This window comes from Tinamus guttatus, unplaced genomic scaffold (assembly GCF_059628265.1).
Source record: "Tinamus guttatus ecotype Peru unplaced genomic scaffold, ASM5962826v1 Tinamus_guttatus_pri_ptg000510l, whole genome shotgun sequence".
NCBI lineage: Eukaryota > Metazoa > Chordata > Aves > Tinamiformes > Tinamidae > Tinamus > Tinamus guttatus.
Genome location: NW_028289044.1, coordinates 1,554,753 through 1,575,336, shown reverse-complemented (window position 1 = coordinate 1,575,336; position 20,584 = coordinate 1,554,753). Strand labels below are relative to the sequence as shown.

Below are 20,584 nucleotides of genomic sequence, written 5' to 3'. Positions count from 1 at the left end.
ATTTGTCCCCCAAAGATTTATGTGTGTATGTTGGCCACCCACAAGCCCATCTTTAATAATTTTAATAAGATAATTAATAAGTGGGCATTTAATTAGTGGATATTTTATTATGTAATAAAATCAAAAGCGCTAGTTCAAAGAAAAAGCATTTTATGGTGATTAAACTGCACTTGATACCATGCTGTAATGATATCGGATGGAGTTCTTGACTGCATAATATAAGTAATGATTCCTGGGTACTACGGAACAAAAAGTTATTTCTGTACCTAGTAAGAGCAACTTGGAAGTGATACACTGCAATGAAATTTAAAAAACCCTAAATAACTGGACATAGCACAGAACCCGAGTACAGCTGAAATTCTGGTTTTCCATATGACAGCTCACTCTAGTTTAGTTCAGTTAATTCTACACTTTTAGTGTGTAAAAGTGTGCCTGTACTTTTGCTTTCAGTAAATCCCCTTGTATTTTTGAGGAAACATAAAGTAATTCTGACATCTCCTTTTTATCTCAGATTCCTTGCAGCTTGGAGTATTGGGATGAGCTTCAGAAATCATTTGTTGCATTCCGGGAGTTCAGTCTATCAGAAAGCAAGGTCTGTGAACTACAGCTGCCCAGCATCAACCTTGTGAGTGATCAGAAGGAGCTCATAGCCTCAGATCTGTGGAGGATTGTCCTGAACAGCAGTCAGAACGTGCCTGATGACCAAAGGTAATTTTGAAAGGAGGAGAGAAAAACAGTAATCTAATGCTGCACTCTTGAGAGATCTTATTCAGGAGACTTAGGAAATAGGATATTGTTTTCATGTATGGTGAGAGTAGCTGGTCTTAAATGAGATTCAGATTGTAGGTGACCCTCACACAAGTGCATGGCACATGGGCAAAAATGGTTTGTCTTAGATTTATATAGAGGCTGGAAGCATCATATGCATGGGACTTTCTGAACATAAGGATTACTGAACAACAAAAGGAACCAGCAAGACCATGGCCTGAAACCTCATGCCTGTGCAGGGCAGTAAAGTTGGTTGGTTAACAGAAGGAGGCTGAGGCACAACCTCTTTTATAAATTATTAGCAAGCATCTTCTGCTATGCTCCCCTCCTAGTGCATCAGCTTTATTCTGCCTTCAGGGCAAGCTAGTGACCAAAGTAAACCAAGTGTGTGCTTTAGATGTATTTATTAAACAAAATTCTAATACTTCTTTAAGAGTGTTACATTATCTTTCATAAAGTTTGCTTAATATGGTAACAGTAAAAAAAAAAATCAGTGTTTTCAAAAACAGGATCAGTCTTTCATTATGTTTACAAATGAAAGTTTTACAAATGACATACACTGTCAGAAATTCACTGTGTTTGCACTGATTAGATTTTGGTTAACGTGTAGATTTTGAAGAATTTAGCAAAAAAAAAATTGCTATTGAAGACCTTCTTAACCTTTTATATTTGCACCAGAAAAACAAGAATGACCTTGTTGGATCATTAGTATGTGCTGATGGTTCTTGCCTGTGAATCAACATGTTTGAATATATATCTTGAATCCACATATATGTACATGAAGCTGCAGAATTCAGAGAAATTAAGAAATAAGACTATGAATAACAAAATCAATGATTAAACATCTGGTTTCCATTAATAGTATCAGGTTGGAAAAGATTTCTTGATGCTAATTGTGAAAGAATGCATTTTCATCATTGAGAAGTTAAGTGCTTTGGACAAGGTTAATTCCTCTGAATGTGGGACCTTGACAAAATTACCTTCCTGGTCAGCTTAACACCACAGAAATGTGAACTCGGTGGGAACTGAAAATGAGTAATGAAATGTAACAGATTTTTTTTCATCGAGGCGTTTGACACTGTAATCATGTTGATTGTTTTCTGCTCAGAGTTCACTATATGTACTGGGGCATATATGTACTGGCTTTATATTCAGATGTTATACAGAGGCCAATCATTAAGAACAAGGCTAGGGGTAAAATGAAATACAAGTAATTTTAAATCAAAGTCGTTTGGACTGTGATTAACATCAGAAACATTTTATGGCACACCATGAATGCACCTGCCTGGAAGGCCTGAGTTCTGAGAGGCTAAGGCTGCTCGGTGGTGAACATCCTCAGAAGTACCTGGGCATCAAGATTTAACAGGATAAAGAGGATCTGAATGACTCTGAAGTACTAGTAAACTCTGAGGAGCAAAATCACACTGTCCACAGCGGTGAAACCAGAAGTACTTTTTCCTCCAGACTTTAGAAACTGCAACTGAAAGAACAGGAATTACCAAAATATTAGTAGTTCATTGAAGAGGGATACCAGGAAGAAAAGACAGCAGCAAAGAAGGTGTGCCAGCTACCCAAAGCATTATTTGAAAAACAACAAAACAAAAGAAATAGGGAAATTAAAGGAAGCTCTGCTGAAACTTTGGCCCTGTCTCTCATCAAATGAATCTATTGCATTTGGTATGGACCTTAAGTTGTGCCCAATTACCCTAAAATACTGTATCTTACTTGACCAAAAAAATCAATCCTTTTTTGAGAGTGTCCCTTATCTCTGTAAATATCTTCCAGTGGGCTTGTTGCTTGAGCAGGGTTTATCATAAGGTCTTTGAGAGTTGTGAGAACCCCAGAGCACTGGGCTGCAAGCCAGTGCCTGCTGTTAGACCAAGGAACTCCAAGGTTGAGAGTCTGGGGATCCAAACAAGAAGGAAAAGTTGCATAAATGTTGCTGGCTACACTTCCCTTGGGACTCACAACGATTTGACATTACTTACGGGCTGGAACTCTATGTATGACATATAACTCTATAACTCTATGTATGATTAGCAATTTTAATTCACTATTGAAGTGTAAAAATTCTTAGTCTTGTCAAAGTTTATTTTCCTTGTTTGATCTTATATTTTGGGTCAGATTCTGAGCAGCTGCTGCTCAAGGGTTATATTTTTTCCTTCTGAATCTGCAGGGGAGGGCTGTAACCTCTGTGATATGCTAATTATTAATACTGTAGGGCCAGTCCCTTGTTTTTTAAGCACTTCATTACTGATTCCAGGAAAACAACATGGTGTGTGAGAAGATGTGCATCCTACTGATATGCTGAGTAATAGCTGACAGGCTACAGCGATGTTGACCACAATGATTATAGGACTATTCAAAGGTGTTATGATCCAAATCCTATGATAGGCAACCCTTCTAAGCTTGGTCAGGAAGAAATCAGAGTTATAAAAACCATGGAGCTATCATCTGGTTTAAGATATAATATAAAAGCGTAAATCATTTATTTGAAGAGTATTTTAGACCATTTTTAAATGAATAAGTTTTGAATGTGCATTCATGAATGTTTATTCAATGAATGAACAAAGTCCTAAGTGCAATAATTTAGTATCCCTTTGAGGATCTAGTATAGTAGCTATGTAAAGAATCATATATGGCAAAATGACTGGTCATGGAAAACCTTAAAGTAGGGGGTTAGAAAAAAACTTCTTGATCATAGAATAAATTATTTTTACAGGTTAAACGTTCATGTTACAGGCTTAGCAAACTGTAATCTAAATGGCTTTAGTTCTGTGCTGTGTTTGGCTGATGGGGCCCTAAAATCCCTCCCCAGTTTGGCAGGGAAGGGCTCACTGGTTTTGCTTAAGTGGGTTACATTACATATATTCATGCATCTTTTGCGTTATATAAATAGTATTTATCTAATTACTGACATAAGAATGTGAAATAATTACAGAAAATGCCTTACAAGAAACATCTTCAAGTTTGGCAAACCGTAAAAGAAGTACAAAAATATTTGAATAAGCATTAAATTAAATTGCTACTTAAAAAAAAATCCAAGTGAGAGAACATGATCAGATTTCTTGCTAATTGTTTTAGCTCTTACTCAAAATTGTTAAAGTCCTGGATTTTGACATCTAATGATTTGGATTCAGACTAGTATTTGAGTCATAAATTAAAAGAGTTAAGCGGTCTCATTCTTCTTCCCAGTGGATATTTTCCCATGTCGAGGTCTCATCACAAATGGCACTTTTGATTTAAATATTCCACTCTTAAAATAACAAGAATAAATGCAGGTCGCTGTTAAGTCATTGTTCCCAGTTGTCACATATATAGCCTGAACCGTTTGGCATGATGTGAATTTATCATATTTTGTAATTTATAATGGCTTACGGCGTAGGTATTTTCTGATTTAAAAATTTTGGTCCTTCACGGAATTAAAAAAACAACAATAACAACAACAACAAAAAAAACACTATTTAAGCCAGTTCTGCTGGGATTTAGAATTTGCTCTGGTTTTGCTGCATCCTTCCTCAGCGTATTGTGCCAAACACAAGCTGTAGGTTCTAGCTCTTCCTTTTCTCCCAGCTGAAAAGTTGCACACAATCCACACTGTGTTTGTAGCTCTCAAACAGTCAAAAGAATTATGTTTTTATATGTCATAATCATTTACGTGCAAATTTTGATTTTGCAATCAGATCTATTTCTTTTATATTAGTCCTCCAACTTTGTTCACTAACACTTAGCAGGATGTTTCCAAAAGTTTCAGCTGACATGTAAGGACAGACTGGGCATCTGCTTTTTGTGCTCTACGCTAGCTAAAAGGAGACAGGAGTGGTGCTGAAGGCCTGTAAGAGATCTACCTTGGCAGGAAATTGTATTGTAGTTACAGGATTATGAATATGCAAATATATGGATATTTATGTGTAGTTAAAATTTTGAATATGTAAATATATGGTAGTTAAAATTTAAGTGGGATTTCATTTAAATTCTAGGAGCATGATAGTGATTAAGGGACTACAGCGTCCCTTTAAAAAATGTTCACTCAATATTGTGATCTCTTATTACAGTTCTTTCTTAAATGTGATACCATAGCAAGTTGGAAGTGGCTACAAAGTCACTCTTACTGCTAGTATATATTATATTCTGACTGTTATTTTCATAATACCATGGGGACTGTAAATCCAGGAATGGTTTCCAAGTGGGAAAGGAATCAAGTGGACCCCCTCACAGATAAAATAGTAATACCTCCACAAAATCTGTGCAGATCAGCAACAGCAATGATAAATTCCACATGGTGAGTTTCAGAATAAGCAAATTTCAGAAATGTGTCCATCCTTTTTAGTGCAGTGGGTCTCAGGGCTGCTTCAACTAACTGAGTCCTAATTCAGAATATCAAAGTGTGATTTTTTGTTTTTATTGCTTCATAGTTTGCTTAACTTCTGTTTTCATTCACTCCCATTTCTCTGTTTTCATTGTGTATGCCCCTGCACCTCTGTTTCTAATCAAAGCATAAAGAGCTAACATTGTCACAATTTTCTAAGTTATTCTGAGGGAACTAACTAGCTTTACAGATTCAAAAGTAGTTACTGGTCCAAATCAGTGTTTGAATTTTGGTGGTTTGGAATTTGCCTCTGAGCTATGTTCTAAGGAACTGAAGAGCATCCGGGGAGGCAGATCCAAGAAAAGCATCCCATCTAGTCCATTCTTATGCATGTTTTGTCATGTGAACACAAAGAATAATTTTATTTCCAAAGATGTTGGTTCACAAAACACCAGTGAAACCATTTTTGAAATACAGGCAAGGTAACTAGGTTGAAGAAATACAGAAAAGCTGCTAAAAAATCTGATAAAAACCTCTTTCATCCTTCACCATGTTTTATATCATGTCCTGATGTTTTGATAATTAGCTTATCTTTAGTTGAGTTTTACTCCTACACAAGTAATTTAATTTATGTCCACAAATTTAAAGTGGGATTTAAGCCATAAATAAATATCATACTTACTAGTTATTGTAGCACAAAGTAGCACTGATTTATATCCCCATCCATGGAATTTCATACATCGCAGCTGTACGTTTTGAACAACTCTGTGCATCATTTGTGCATGAGTTTGCAGACTTACACTGGAATGAAAAAGTATAAAATGCTGTGTAGGAAGGCAGCGCTTGAATTTAAAATATTTTTAAAATATAAGTTCAATTGTGTTTGCAGTTCATTAAAGAGATTATTTTCTGAAAAAGTGGTGGGTAGCCTTATATAATCCGTACTTAAATTTTGTTTTTTAGAGGGAAGAAAAGCAGTATTTATTATAGGTATAGTTTTCAGGTCTTAAATCAAGCTTATGCTTTTAAACTGAAACTCTTTAGTGTAAAATTGCTAATGACTGGGAATGAGAAACACTAATGATAGATTTGGCTTAATTTAGAAAGTTTATTTATACTTCAGTGGCATCTTACCAATCTGCAGGATTGTGGTGTAGGGTTGGCTTCTCTCAAGAGACTGAAAGATAATGCTTGGAAATATCCATGAGGTCAGGAACGCTTCTTGGAAAAAAAAAAATCAGTGGCATTTTAAATGTATAGTTACTATGTTGTAATTGGTGTTAGTAAAAGGCTCGAGGCTTATAACACTACAGAAGTTTTTCTTAAATGATGACTTCGAGTGGTTGTGAGTTGGTTTCCTTAAAATGTAAAAATCGTTTTCTTGATAAAATTAACTTTCAGATCAATCTTAAAGCTTTTATAATGGGAATGGACTTTCTTTGGTTGTATCACTAGTTAAATATAACTGATATTCATTTTTATTGTTTTTTCTAAGCCTGCTTTGATTTTTTTATTTTGGTGTTTCAGCTAGTAAACTAGAAATGCACTATGATAAAAGCACTGTTGCCTTGCCTACCCTGTTCTCCTTGGAAAAATATATATGCAGTAATGTTAAATGTAAAACCAAATGATGACATTGGATGTGTCAGAAAATACGCCTGGCACCTGGTCTCATCCTACTGCAAAGTGATAACTTCATTTTTTATCTTCTACAGCTCAGAAAGTGAATCTGGCTCACAGAGTGCATGTGATCAGCTTGTAACTCCTACTGCACTGGCAGCCTGTACCAGGGTCGACTCCTGTTTTACTCCTTGGTTCGTGCCCTCACTTAGCCTCTTGGTCCAGTTTACTTATTTGGAAGTCCATCTCTGCCATCATCTTGATCAACTAGGAGCAGGTCTGTGTTGCTTTATGTGGAATCATAAAAGCCTGCGGTTCATTTGTAGTGCTAGGTTGTTATTTTGCTCTCTGTGGTCCCCATTTCCTCATTCCTGAACTAAGCTACAGTGCAGAGCCATTGGTTGAGGCTTCAGGGTAGAACGGATGGTGCTGGCACGTGCACGGAGAGCGCGCCAGCCCGGCGAGGGGCTGCCCCCTCAGCAAGGGTAACTGTAGAAGCAGTCCCCTTCCCTTACTCTGATTAGTGAAAGCAGGTGCCGCCTGATTTTTGAGACAAACTAGTGAATGAGTTCAATCTTCCAAATTTTCCAGCATATTAACAGTACTATTAAGATATCTGAAGATTTTGCAACCCCCTTCGTAAGACTTCTTTGGAAGAGCTCTGAGAACTGCAGACCTAACTGCTATTACAATCACTTCTGGAGCTACATCTGTTTTTGTTCAGTACTGTCATTGCATTAATGGCAAATACATTCCAAGAGATCTTTAAATTATTGCCTGATTTTCAAATGCCAGGAATGCTTTGCATGGAAGATGAGCAAATATCTTAGATATTATTTACAGACCAGCTTTCTTTTTGAGTAGTTTTTGTTTTTCTGCGAGGATTATATTATATTCATTATCAAATCATACCAAGATAGATAGACACTCCACATCTAACAGCTTTTTAGTTTTATATCAACTACCTCTATCAGCACATAATCTTCCTAGCTATTATACTCCAATTCCAGATGCTAGACCTTTTAAATTTACATATACTGGAAAATTCAAATTAGAATCAAACCCAGCTGTTTCATTGTTCAGCAACAACTGAGTTTACACTGCTGCTGCTGTTGCTGTTGTTCTTGCTACCTAAAAACCTTAAGTTTTGGGTCTGAAGTTTGTCACACACAATACAAAAAGAGAGCAGAAAATTTACTGTATCCATTACACTTTTGTAGAATAATAAGGCTTGATCCTTGAAAGTAATGAGCATTTCCATTCCAGATCTGTTGAGCACTTGAGCATATGCTGATTTTAAGCATGTGAGTGGTCCCATATAACATAAATAATAACATCAATGGAAATACTTGCAGGCTTTATGTTACACAAGTGGTGCATGTGCTTTGCAGTTTCTGCTGCCACAGTGCTCAGCACTTTGCAGGACTGAGACTTCAGTGAGCACATAAGAATCCTTTTAATATATTTCTCATGCATAAGTCTTAGGATGCAGTTTATTTAAGTTCTGGTATTTGAGGGGCAATATGTTGCGTTGTGGATTTGTGGTCTTGAATGCTCTGCTAATCACAGCAAAGACAATTTTCATTGTGGAGCCCGTTAGCCTGCACAGTTACATTTCAACAAATGTTATATTGTTAATTCCTATTGTATTTCTATTGTATTCATAATGTGCTATGCATGGAACATGCATGGAACTTCATGTACATGTACTGTACTAAAATTCTCTCAAAATATGGTCTCTGCTTCAAGTAGTTGCCAGTCTAAAAGTACTGTGCATGGTGTAGGTAAAACAGTTTGGCTGACTGCTGTTTTATTTGTGTTCACTTTTTTGTTTGCAGCTACTGTTAAACACAGTTCTATTTTACATGACTTGTCAAAACACACAGTCTGGGAATAGCAATGTTCTAGTTGAGTCTTGTTTGTTCTTTCGTTTTCAGCTCCACCAAAGTTTCTTCAACCATTCACATCTGACAAAAGCCTGCCCTCTGAACTGGAATACATGGTCATTTCCTTTGAGGAGCCTCACGTCTGTCTTCGTCAGTGGAGTGATGAGTCAAGGTTCCAGGAGATCCAGTTTTCAACTCAAGCCAGCTGCAAACTGCTGGAGTGCCGAAACGTGACTATGCAAAGTGTTGTAAAGCCTTTCAAAATCTGGGGGCAGCTTGCTCTCTCCAGCAGTACCGATGGAAGAATCTTGGACAGCACAATAATGGTGGACCCCGTTTTCATCGGCTTTGGCCAATATGCAATTCATTCTCTAAATACAGCCATTCAAGCTTGGCAACAGGTAGGCAAATACAACAGGGCTAAAAAAAAAGTACTTTTTAACTATAGTGATTAATTTCATAGGAAATTTGGATACCATCTGAATTCATTAAAACAGTTTATGATGTGAAAGATTAAATTCGTACTGGACGTCTTTTAAACTGGTAAACATTAATTCCATGATAGCAATGGAAATTAGAAGATGTGAAATCCTGTATATGAAGGCAAATGCACCCTGTACTGCTTGACTTTCAATGAAAGGACCTGGATTTATACTGGAGTGATCAGAATCTTGGTCTTGAAATGCATGATATTCTGTTAATTTATCAAAAGGTGAACAATGCATGATATGTAAGAACAGCTCGTTCTGAGCAGCAGAGCATATTGTTTCCAGCTACTACTTCTACCCTGATTGAAGTTCAACACTAGTTTCACATTACACTCCGTACAGGCAGCATTATGGTTGAAGCCAGTCCCAGTGTAAGGAACCTTGCTTCTGCAATGACCCCTCCAAGGCCTGTAATTCCCCTGCTCCAATATAGCCTTGAAATCAAATCATTCTCCTCATCTGCCTGAAGACCTATGTGGAGCCTGGGAATTAATTACCTATCATGGCACTACAATAACAAAGCCCCCAAAAAAGGATAAAACATCTGTTTTATATCAAAAAATTCTTTTTTTTAAGGGCATTCCATGGTTTTCTTGTTGCAAAAGGACATTCATAAAACAAGATCTAGTGTGATTTAAATCTTTACAGCTGGCTCAAATATCAATGTGAACAAAAATCTTTGTAGCTCCAATTTCTGTTTTTTGTCATATTTTGAACAATGCTTTTAATAAAAAACAAACATCGAAAGTATAAGAGAATCTTTCGTAGGCTATTTAAGCCCAAAATATTTCTGAGTTAGTACTAGTCCCTCATCTAAGACATGTGTGGCAACTACTGCAAAATGGCCTTCAGAAAGGTCAGTTTCCTCTTAGAATTAAAAAAAAGGTCTCTCAGACATAGTTATACATATAAATAAAATATGGTGCATAAATATTTAAATGTTTCAAACCACATCTCAGTGTGACTGGCTGACTGACTTCTCTGTGCCTTGAAGGAATATTCTCAGTTGAAAAAATTGAATTGTATATTTGATTAAGTAGAGCCATATGTTGCCTAGTATACTGCTGACAGGTACATTCTATGAATAGTTGGTACTGATTTATACATGGATTTGGCAATGTTAACATAAGCCACAGGAGGATATACTTCTGTAATTGTTGCTGTAATTTTCTTGTTTCCTCTCATGTCAAGGGTACTTGCCACCATGTTCTGATGTGGTGGGTATCTAACCCTGAGTATTCTAGATTAAAAACTCACTCTGCTTTGAAATTAGGGAACCGTTAGCACGCAAGTGGGTTCAAAACAGCTTATTAAACTAATTGGTACCAAGATGTTTTGTATGTGACTTTACCTCCAGGGAGGGAATGAATTTCCCCATGATAAGCGTTGTTTGATGTGCGGTGGTCATACAATATAATACAATATAAGTGCTGGCAACTAGAAACATGAATTTAATAAGCGGGAAAAGTTATTTGAATTCTCCACATATTTTTTACTGGATTAATATCTGGAATAAGTGATGTCGTAGTCAGCAGACAGACAGATGAAGCATGAAACAATTTGGCCTTGCACCTTTAGGTCAAGAGTTCAAGATTAACAGAAGCCGCTGTCAGCATCTTTGTTTCCTAGATATGGACCATTTTTTAATTTATTTTTTAAAGTAATGATGAACATTCTGAAAGTAGATTAAGTCCTAAAAACACCAGGCAAACAGCTTGCTTTAGACTCCTAAGTCACATGCTGAAAACTCGAGAGGATTAGCAGTTTTTAAAAACAGTTTCCCCTTTTGACATATTTCCCTGTCTAATCTGAAATCCCTGTTTAAATACAAGCAGTAACAAGCTAATGCACATCTAAATGCAAACCTAAAATGATGATTTTAGCAATCAAATAACTGGGCAGGGAAGTTGAAGATCGTTATTTAATTTAATTATTTAATAATTAGTTTTATTATTTAATAATATGTGAGACAGAAAATGCATGTTTCTTATGAACTATACAGTGCATTTTTTGGCTTTTTTCTTTTTCCTTTATTTGTGCATTTAAGCCTTTGCAAATTGTTTTAAAGCACTAGTGCTTCTTCGTATATTCTCTAGACCTCCTGAAAAAGCAGCTCCCCACATATGGCACCAAGTGAGTATTCCTGAGAAAAGCTCTATCCCTTTGTGGTCTCTCACTGTAAATGTTTTCCTGAACCCCTCAGAAGTGATAAAAGCTCCTGTGCTAGACCTGAGGAAATCAGTAGAGCCTCTTTTCCTCAAAGTCCATGTGATGCTTAACCTTTCTGTCAGGAGTAGCAAAAGTTCTCCTAATGAGTTGGGCTCAGCAAAATGACGTCTATCGCAGTAGCTTCCCTCTCCCTTCCCCACAAGAACAAAAGAAAAGTGTACCAAGAACTTGCAGCTTCAGTTTGAGTATTTAGCTAATACTGATTGAATGCTGCAGTCAGAATTGCAAGGAAATTTAAGGAACTGGGGAGGGAAAAAAGTTCTTTTCTCTTAGATAGAGAGAAGAAATTGCTGAAGACTTTCAGACCAAAAATTATTAATGAGTTCTGGAGAAAGAGAGACGGTGCATGAGAGTGTGAGTGTTTGCACGAAGCCTTGCACAGCTCCTCAGTAGCCCGCGAGACTCACAGAAAGTAACTTTATGCACATAAACAGGCCTACGCTTTTATGGTGTGCTTCCAGATCCAGAAATGCTTTGAAATAGCTGTGAGCTGAGATGTGAGCAGAAGGTCCCGAGACAGGGAAAGCCTGGTGACTAGTATTATGTGTGATGTTTTTCCCCCCTCTGACTAGAATTCACAAAATGTTTGAAAGCCCAATAAATATGAGACGCTTTCCAGGCCTCTTGGAGAGAAAAGAACAGCTGAAAAATGATCTAAAGAGGGGCAGGAAATTGTCCCCCAGGAACTGACCCTAATCTGTATCTGATTCAGGCTGTTGATCTTTTGCTTATTCTTTTGACTTGCAGTCTTAATTTGGAGAGAGACTTTTATTATTATTATTTCTTAATCGAAACTTGGGTGTTTTCAGCTCCTGTAGTCATCATTCAGCCCTCTTTCAGCATCACTGCCACACAAATGGCCCAGGCCCAGGTCTAGTTTTACTTTTTCTTCTTCCGTCTGGTTTCTTAATGCTCTCTTTTATCAATCAAGATTTCCTCACCGCATCCTTTTGCTGAATTTTTTGTCCCTTTCTGCCCACCCAGAGACTGCTAGACTTGAGCAGCAAAGTCCCTTTCATGGGTGCAAGGAGCTGCTGCACGTCCCCAGGGCCATGGGAGATACTCTGCCAGCAAAAAATCTCCTGTATTTTCCACAAGGAGACTAAGGGTTGCCTCACAGCCTGCCTGTAAAAGCAGTATAGCAACATTGCTGCTGGGCTGACCAAAAGCATCTGCACGCTCTGCTGATGATCCTGTGGTCCGATGTCGCTATCAAGACTTGAGGCACCGGTAGCTATCTCTTAAGGCTGGCAGTGTGGAGCAACTCCCTATTATGCAAACATTTTTTTATGTGTTTCCTCAGTCGAAACTTTGGAACTGTTGTAAAATTGAGCTTAAAAGGCCCCTTTTGCTTAACTCTGGGAAAGGTTTCTGCCAAAAACACTGGATTCAATAGCAAATCTAGCAATTAAGAGTAATGACTGATGTCTGTATTCAGCACTAAGATATATGTAAGTCTATTAGAAATCCCTGATGGGAAAACATTCCTCCAGTACAAATTAGGAGTCCTACATATGCCAAAATTTCAAGATGAAAAGTCGAAGTTGCCGGATTCCTTTTTTCCCTTCAGAAAATTCAAAAACCTAATGTAAGATGACTTAATTGCACATTAACAGTCAAAAAAGAAGTTCATCATCTTCTGGTGTTCTTTCAGTCCTTTATCTGCACAATCGACAAGAAAAATCTTTTGGCATAAACCTTTCTTAAATTCCCTGGGGTTTTGTCTGGGTTTGACTATAACAACATGCTGAGCTCTATGGATGGTAAATCCTTCTTTTTAAAAAGAACATTTTATAAAGCTGTAGCAGGAAAATATATATATTTGTGGTAGACTTATGGGTATGTGGGTATGGCAGCTTGACAGTAAAAAGTCATAGATCCACCACTAGAAAATGCCAAAATAAACTCTGTACTCTGAAGTGGCACTATAAATGTCAGCCCTTAGCATACCGAGATCTGCTACTGAATGTGATACAGACATATGCTCTGTTATGAATTTTACTACTTCAAAAAAGTGAGATTTTGATTATGTTATGCTGACTGTTGTTTCACAGAAGATACCTGATCTGATGCAGAAGTCATGAGAACTTTAAAAGAAACATTAATGTAAATATTCTCATGCTTCTATACTTCTACAGTGAATAATTTGATGCACAGATGCTCACAGCTAACCAGTTTGAAATCGGATCACAAAAGCAATCGCAGTCTGCCTGTAGATGTGCACCTTAGGTTCTTCTGAAGTTAATAACAGTAGTGGACATGCATTCAAGGATGTTAAATGGACAGACCTTGCACGCTTTGCTTTTCAGAAAATCTGTTCCACGTGTATCACTCTGTAATGTGCTAGGAGCAATGTACCAAACTGTTTTTCATGGATAAGTAAGGATCCATAGGGATCTATCAGGAAGTATTTTTCTCTCTCTCTTTCTTGATCTCTGCATTTCTGCAGGCCTCCAGGCACATTGTTATCAAAGAGCTAGAGACCCATATGATCATAGACAAAGGAGGTGCTAGCTTCATTATGTCTGTTTAAAAGGTCCGCTGAGAGAACAAGGAGGGGAAATAAAATCAGCTCTGAAAGACCATGGAGGTCCCATAAGCGAGAGAAAACGTCATGGGAAGGAAGGATGAGGAAAGAGCAGCTGGGCTATATTGTGCGGAGAAGGGAACCGACCAACAATAAACCATTGTCAAATGTGTGTGCTAGGAAATACGGGTCAGAAAGAGGTAACAAAAAGCGCAGTGAGAGGGATTCTTTGTGTTATACCCGTTAAATTGCATGAAGAATATCTGAAAGTCACTTTTTTGGGGCAACTGTTATTGTTGCTGGGTAGTAACTTGCAAGGTGAAGATGCCCGGTGGCGACTACGGCAAAAATATCTGAGAGGAGGTCCCCATACAGAAGTGTCAATCACACTGTGACCTCTCTGGTGTGGAAATGGTAGTTTGTGCCTTCAGGGATGGAAGGAAGTCCTGTGGCACTGGTAGCTTTTAGTGGCTATCATATTGTCACACTGTGTCATCAGAGTGCCAAGCAGCCCGATGAAACGTATAAAGATACAGATGGATGGAGGCTACAGGCAGAGGAAAGCACAGCTTAAAGTCTGAAATACTTCAAAAATCTGTGACAGTTTTGGGTTTTTCATATTGGACTATTAAATTTTATGACATGTTTTCAAATTGGCCTTGTGGATCTGCGAAATACTCTGCTTTGCTTTTATTTTTAATGTAGCAGTATTAGGAGAGTCTTCTGCTGACACACCATAGTTATTTCAAACAAGAAGCAGCAGCCAGGGAAGAGGGCAGGCAGCCTGCTGGCCTGAGGGATCTGTTGCTGCACTTAAGAGAAACCACTCTGCTCCTATCTGTTTGGACTGGAGCACCCACCTGCCCTGTATGACACACCATTTCCCACTGAAGTTAATCGTGTTGAAGTCTTTTGCATAAGTTAGGAAATCTAATTTTTGCTTTAGCTTTAGATGTCTTACATTACGGAAGCAGAAATCAAAATACATGTTGAGGATATCCATTTTCAGCCCAAATGCTAGTTTGTGCTTTTGCAGAGAGAAGAACACTTTGAAACCGAAGCTAATAACAGGAGGTCTTGAAGTATTTCTGTGCTGTAACGGTCACCATTGGGCAGACAGCTGCCAAATATCTTGCAATTAATCTGATCCTTACAGGCTTTCATACTCCTTTCCTTTCAGAACCGGTGCCCTGAGGCAGAGGAATTGGTCTTCAGCCATTTTGTGATCTGTAATGACACACAGGAGACACTGCGGTTTGGCCAGGTGGATACTGATGAAAACATTTTGCTGGCGAGTCTCCACAGTCACCAGTACAGCTGGCGCTCTCACAAGTCCCCACAGGTATGTCAGAAACAGCCCTTCCAGGGCAGCCGTGGCTGGAGCTTGCTGGTGGTTTTTTGCACTGATTCTTCATTTTTCTCTACGGTCTCAACTGCCTGCAGTGTCCCAGGCCCTTCGTCAGCCACATGCTGTGGCTGCATCAGAAAGCAAAGAAAAACATGGCCTGAGGAAGTCCAGAAGTGCTTAGGAGTTACTCAAGGGTAGGACTGCATGTGCACCCACCACGTTCTGCAAAACTGAGCATTCACGGAAACTGAAGCTTCTGGAAAAAAAAAAAAAAAAAAAAAACTAGATCACTTGCCAGGTTTATAAAGCTAAATGATCAGTGTCTGTTTTCTGTGATGTGCGTAAGGGGGTTGGGGAATTTTTTTAATGAATTGTTTTTACCAGAAGCATCCGCTCACAGGAATTGCTTACAGAACACAGTCAACTGGACACATCTCCCAGCTCTGAATAAGGAAGGTTTGAAGTTGTTGGAAACATCCCATTTATGTAGTTTAAATGATGCAGTTACAGCTTCTTGTTTTATTTTTTAAGGATAAACACTGATACTGAAAAAAAAAAACCCATGAAATATTTTAAAGAATCCAACTTGCCTACTGTTGATGGTGAGAAATGGACTTCTCATCTTAATTCAAGACAGGGAAAGAATTTAAGTTTAAGAGAGTCTTTGTTGGATAGCAAAGCCATTTCTTCTTTCTTTTTAATATATGTGTTAACATATAATATGCCGAGTGGGAGACTAGAGACCTGTGCCACCCTACTTGCTGAACAGCGCTGCTGGGTGCTGGTTTTTTTACAGAAGTGAGGAGGAATGTAGTGCTTGTTGAATTCCTCGCTCCTTTAGAGCCTTGGAAAATGCCGGCCATGGGAATGCCAGTCAGAAAGAAGGTGAAGTTGAGAGAGCAATTCTGAACAGCAGCATTTGTGCCCCGTTCACTGCTGACAAGTTTCAAGTTTCGGTGGGAAGCAGAGGGGACAAACTCGCTGTGTGTCTCATTCACATGTCAGTCGGTGGCGATGCAAAACTACTGGAATTTCTGTTAGTGTGGCAATCTGCAGCCAGAGCAAACAGTGTGATGACTGACCCCGCAGTGGAGGCCTACGCTGAGGGGAAGGCAGGACAGGGAGGTGGCAAAGGGCCGGCTCAAGCCCCACGGCCAAAGGAGGTGTTAAAAACTGTGTGTGCTGTGACCAAAGAGCCCGGAGGGGAAACCTGGGGACTTCCAGCGACACTGGAGTGCGGTACATCCCTTGTCAGGTGCCTAGACAGGCCTTTCTCACACAAAATGCCAGTGACACCCCAGGCTGCACCTGGGCAGCCCAAGCAGGGCCCCATGGCCTGTGCAATGGGCACGTGTCGGGTTCGTGATGGCATCCCCATCCATCCAGGGGTAAGACTGGCTTGGTTTGTGATTGCGACTGCGGTCATGGTCAGAGCCAAAGGGAGCCAGTACTGCATAAGCAGCTGTTTTGCTTCTGTAGCAGTCACCATTAAAAATCATTTTAACCTTTTAGTAAACCCATAGGAAAAGAAATGCTTAAAAGCAATTGTAAATAAAAAACAGCGTTTACAAAAGGCTTTCTTCTTAACAGTTTTACTTATCCCTTTTATGGTTAGTTATATAAAATTTTACCACTGGGAGAATCCTCTTTTTGGCCATCACTCTAGAGGCTTCTAGAGCATAGCTCTGGTAATGGTGTAGTGCTAATAACGAGGTGCTTCTGCTAACGGCACAAGCTGGAAAGAGGAGGATTATCTCAGCCAAAAAGGATGATTAAAATTGCGACTTTTTACTGACACTTTCTGTCATTTGCAGCCAAGCTGCTGAAGACCACCAGCACAGCAGCCCGTGTTAGCCAGCCAGCACCCGCCAACCTTACAGCAAAGATGTTCATTTTTAGCTTGTCCTTTTAGTCACAGACTGGAACTGTGCAGAAGATTCAGTTTTCATGGATGCTAAGCTTCTTATTAAGTAAAAAAATAGAAGTACAGGATGAAAGGAGGAGAAGTCCACAAGAAAACAGTATCACACATTAGGGAGTGGGTGGCAGCAGGAACTTCAGACACATTTTTTAGATATTCTTCATCTGAAGCTGGTGATGTCAAAGGGTTTCCCCGTTCTAGTTTACTCTGATCAGATTCAGATTCACTGAAGAATGACGCTGAGAAACATTTGAGAGAGTCATGTTGGATTCTTGTATCCCAGGAGAGGATGAAGCTGGGAGCTCCCTCCTCTTGCCTTCACACACTGCTGTCCAGCAGTCGCTTTTAATGGAGGGGGCGATGCCTCGCTTGTCCCAGCCCTTGGAATAGTTTCAAAATTAGGATTGCTCTAACATTTTTCAGCAGCCATCTCTTGCTGGGAAGTTTGGAAACTAAAAAAGAACACTGAGGTAATTTCGCTGAAAATATATGGAAGAGTAGGCTTTCCACACACTGCTAGAAGCTAATTTTCTTTACAAAGGTCAGGGTACCTTGGCATCTCTATATAAGTTTTGTTCATTAGGTTAATGGTAAATGCAAATGATCGCAAATACAGCATGCTTCAGAAAGGTGTTTTATCTAAGCTGTCTAAGCAGCACAATATTTTGCCATTTTAGATCGTGCAAAATAAGCTTGTTTAAAGATTATTACAAATGTTGTCAGGTGTAAATTTTTATAATGATTAATACAAATCTTTGAAATGAAAACAGCTCCTGAGTTAAGACTTCAGGTTACACCCCCTCAGTTAGGGCTTCAGGTTGTACCTATTGTGCTATGGCACTTTCCTAATTATTTCCATGCAAAACTGTCTAACAGCTTATTATCCAAAGGTCAGCATAATGCCCAGGCATGGACAAACCCTACAAGTGTCATATTCATGGAATGCTAGATGACTTCATAGTTATGAAATTATTTCATTTCTCATGATAATTCCTGACTTGCCAAGTTAGTGAATTTTAAGAACTCTGAGAGCAGATTGTAAGATAAATGTGAAATAATCCATACTTTTGGAGTCAAGGACTTCCCTCCAGGCATTAGTTCATACTTGACTTACTTGACTCACACTTGGGAATAAAATGAGTTAGGACAAGGTCTTAGATACCGCATTCTCTTACTGGGAATGAAAACCAACTTGCACAACTTCGACTGGCTCATGTTTCTTGTTACACAGGCACTAAGAAACAGCGGTTGCCATGAAATACTTTATTTAACCTCTGCAAAATGTTTTTTTAGTATGGCAAGGCAGTTCAGTTAAATGAAAATAAATAGTTTTAAAAGGATTGTATTTCTTTTACATTCACATCAATAAAATTCTCCATTTTTCTTTTGCTAATTAAGAATAGTGAGAGATGTAGGATTGGCCATTTGCATTTATCTAACAAGATTAAAATATTCCCAAAATATTTTGTGTCATAGCATATAGCTAATGTTTCATTTGCATTTAGACTTAATTTTATAATATTAACAAAGTTACTGTAAGCTATAAATAAAATTTGTTCAAATTTTTAATTTTAAGAAAGGAGTTATAGCACTAAATTTCAGTGTATTGGTTTCAGTGTATTGGTAATATTCTTCAAATTGTTGGACTTAAGTTAAAATCCATCCTTCCTTCCTTGCTTCCTTGCTTCCTTCCTTCCTTGCTTCCTTCCTTGCTTCCTTCCTTCCTTCCTTTCTTCCTTCCTTCCTTGCTTCCTTCCTTCCCTCCTTCCCTTCCTTCAGTCTTCCTTCCTTCCTTCATTCCCTCTTCTTTTTTTTCCTAGTCCAGTTCTGTATTTCTGTATTTTAACTTTTGCTGTTTCCTACAACTCTCAATAGCTTGTCTAGTATTTCAGTAATAAGTCTGAAGTCTGAGGCTCTTTCTTCTACTCTGTTCTTTCCCTGATATTTTTCTCAGATTTCTTGAGTTTTTCACCTTCCTTAGGGATAAGACACCCACAAGTATAAAGTCCTTCTCAGAGCTGGGGTAAGTCCAGACTGATGATATTTGAAGCTTTAAGCTATTCTAGCAAAAGTTGCCAGACCTCGTAAGTTCCTTTTGTGAATTTTAATGAAAGTTAGAGGTCTGTTAGATATCATGAAAAGGAAAGAGAAGCTTCATCACTCCTGTACTTATTGGATCCAACTTACGCTCCTTATCTTGATCTTCAAGTGGCTTTGTGGGATGGGCCCCAGTTATGTAAAAAGTTGTGTTTGTCTCCAAGACAGCTGTGTTCTTAAGGCGAACTGGAGCATATGATACATAGGGTGAAACTCTGAAGTTCAAAGTGATCAGATCTTCAGTCACGTTTATAAACTCTTGACTAGCTATTAGTCATGGTTAGTAGGCTAGCAATACCTTCGCTTGAACGCTGTAATCTACTTGAATTTTTCCCTGTTTTGAAGTATGACTTGCAAGGGCAATTTCTGCAAGGATTTTGTAAATAGTATTTTTAAAGGCAGTTGTAGATTTGGAAGTAACTTTAAGAACCTCCTCTTCATTCTCCTAAGGAAAAAAAGCACTGAAGCCAAATTTTAATTTATGTTGCATCTCCATCAGGATAATAATTCATTGTTATTTATTTCCAAGTTGCCATTCTTTCAGGTATTGGGTTATGTCCTGTTAAGTGCAAAATGATATACAGTACTCTGTAGGTTCAAACCGAGCAACTGTGACTTCTACATCAGTCATTATTGGGATAGTTTCCTATTTAATTGTTTAGGGATGTTACAGATTCTCTGAGCAGCCTTTTATACTGAACATAATCCTCCCCAGATCATTTGCAGAACAGCATCAGGCAAAAAAAAAAAAAAAAAAATGCTCTATGTTATTTTACGCTGAGTAGTGAGAAATGTGCTGTTGCTCTCCTTAGGGATCTGCATTCCAAATGTAATTCACTTTATAGATAATGTTTTGAGCAGATAAGGGTTGTTATTATCCATGAGGCATATGATTCCTCCTAATCTGGTTACTGTGCGTTGACCCAAAGACTCTTCTACTCTGCAGTGTTCAGGGCTAGATGGTTCCTGCTGGGTTCAAACCTGCTTTGCAGGTTGTCCTGAGACACACAGTGCCTCCAAAAGTCCCCAAGGGTTCGTGCAGATCCGCTGAGTGGGACCTTGGCAGAGAGCTCTGGCCCTGTTTCTGCTGGCCAGGGCAGCGGTGCTGGAAATTGTTCTCTCCCCTCTTCCTTGCTGGTGGTTTTGGAGAGCAACCACGGCTCGGAATGGTCCACTCACCCAGGTCCCATGAGGAGCTCGAGCCAAATGGAAATTCAGATTGTTTTGGTAACTGCTGCAGTTGCCAACAGGCAGAATGAACATTTTACTCACGGTTTTCTTAAATACCAACTATTTTTATTAGTGTGAATCCTAAACCTGGCCACGGGTCACATTATGCTAGATGTCATAAAAAAACACAACCAAAAAAAAACCAAAAACAAACAAATCAT

At 38.6% G+C, this 20,584-nt stretch overlaps 1 protein-coding gene across 1 annotated transcript in view; it reads left to right on the top strand.

The window, feature by feature from the left end:
- Positions 1-20,584, top strand: part of VPS13B (vacuolar protein sorting 13 homolog B) — a 405,118-nt gene that overhangs the window by 345,491 nt on the left and 39,043 nt on the right. The window contains exons 39-42 of the mRNA XM_088533620.1: positions 512-708; positions 6,793-6,974; positions 8,635-8,984; positions 15,008-15,169. Of these exons, the coding sequence (XP_088389746.1) occupies positions 512-708; positions 6,793-6,974; positions 8,635-8,984; positions 15,008-15,169 (891 nt within the window). The remainder of the gene's footprint in view (positions 1-511; positions 709-6,792; positions 6,975-8,634; positions 8,985-15,007; positions 15,170-20,584) is intronic.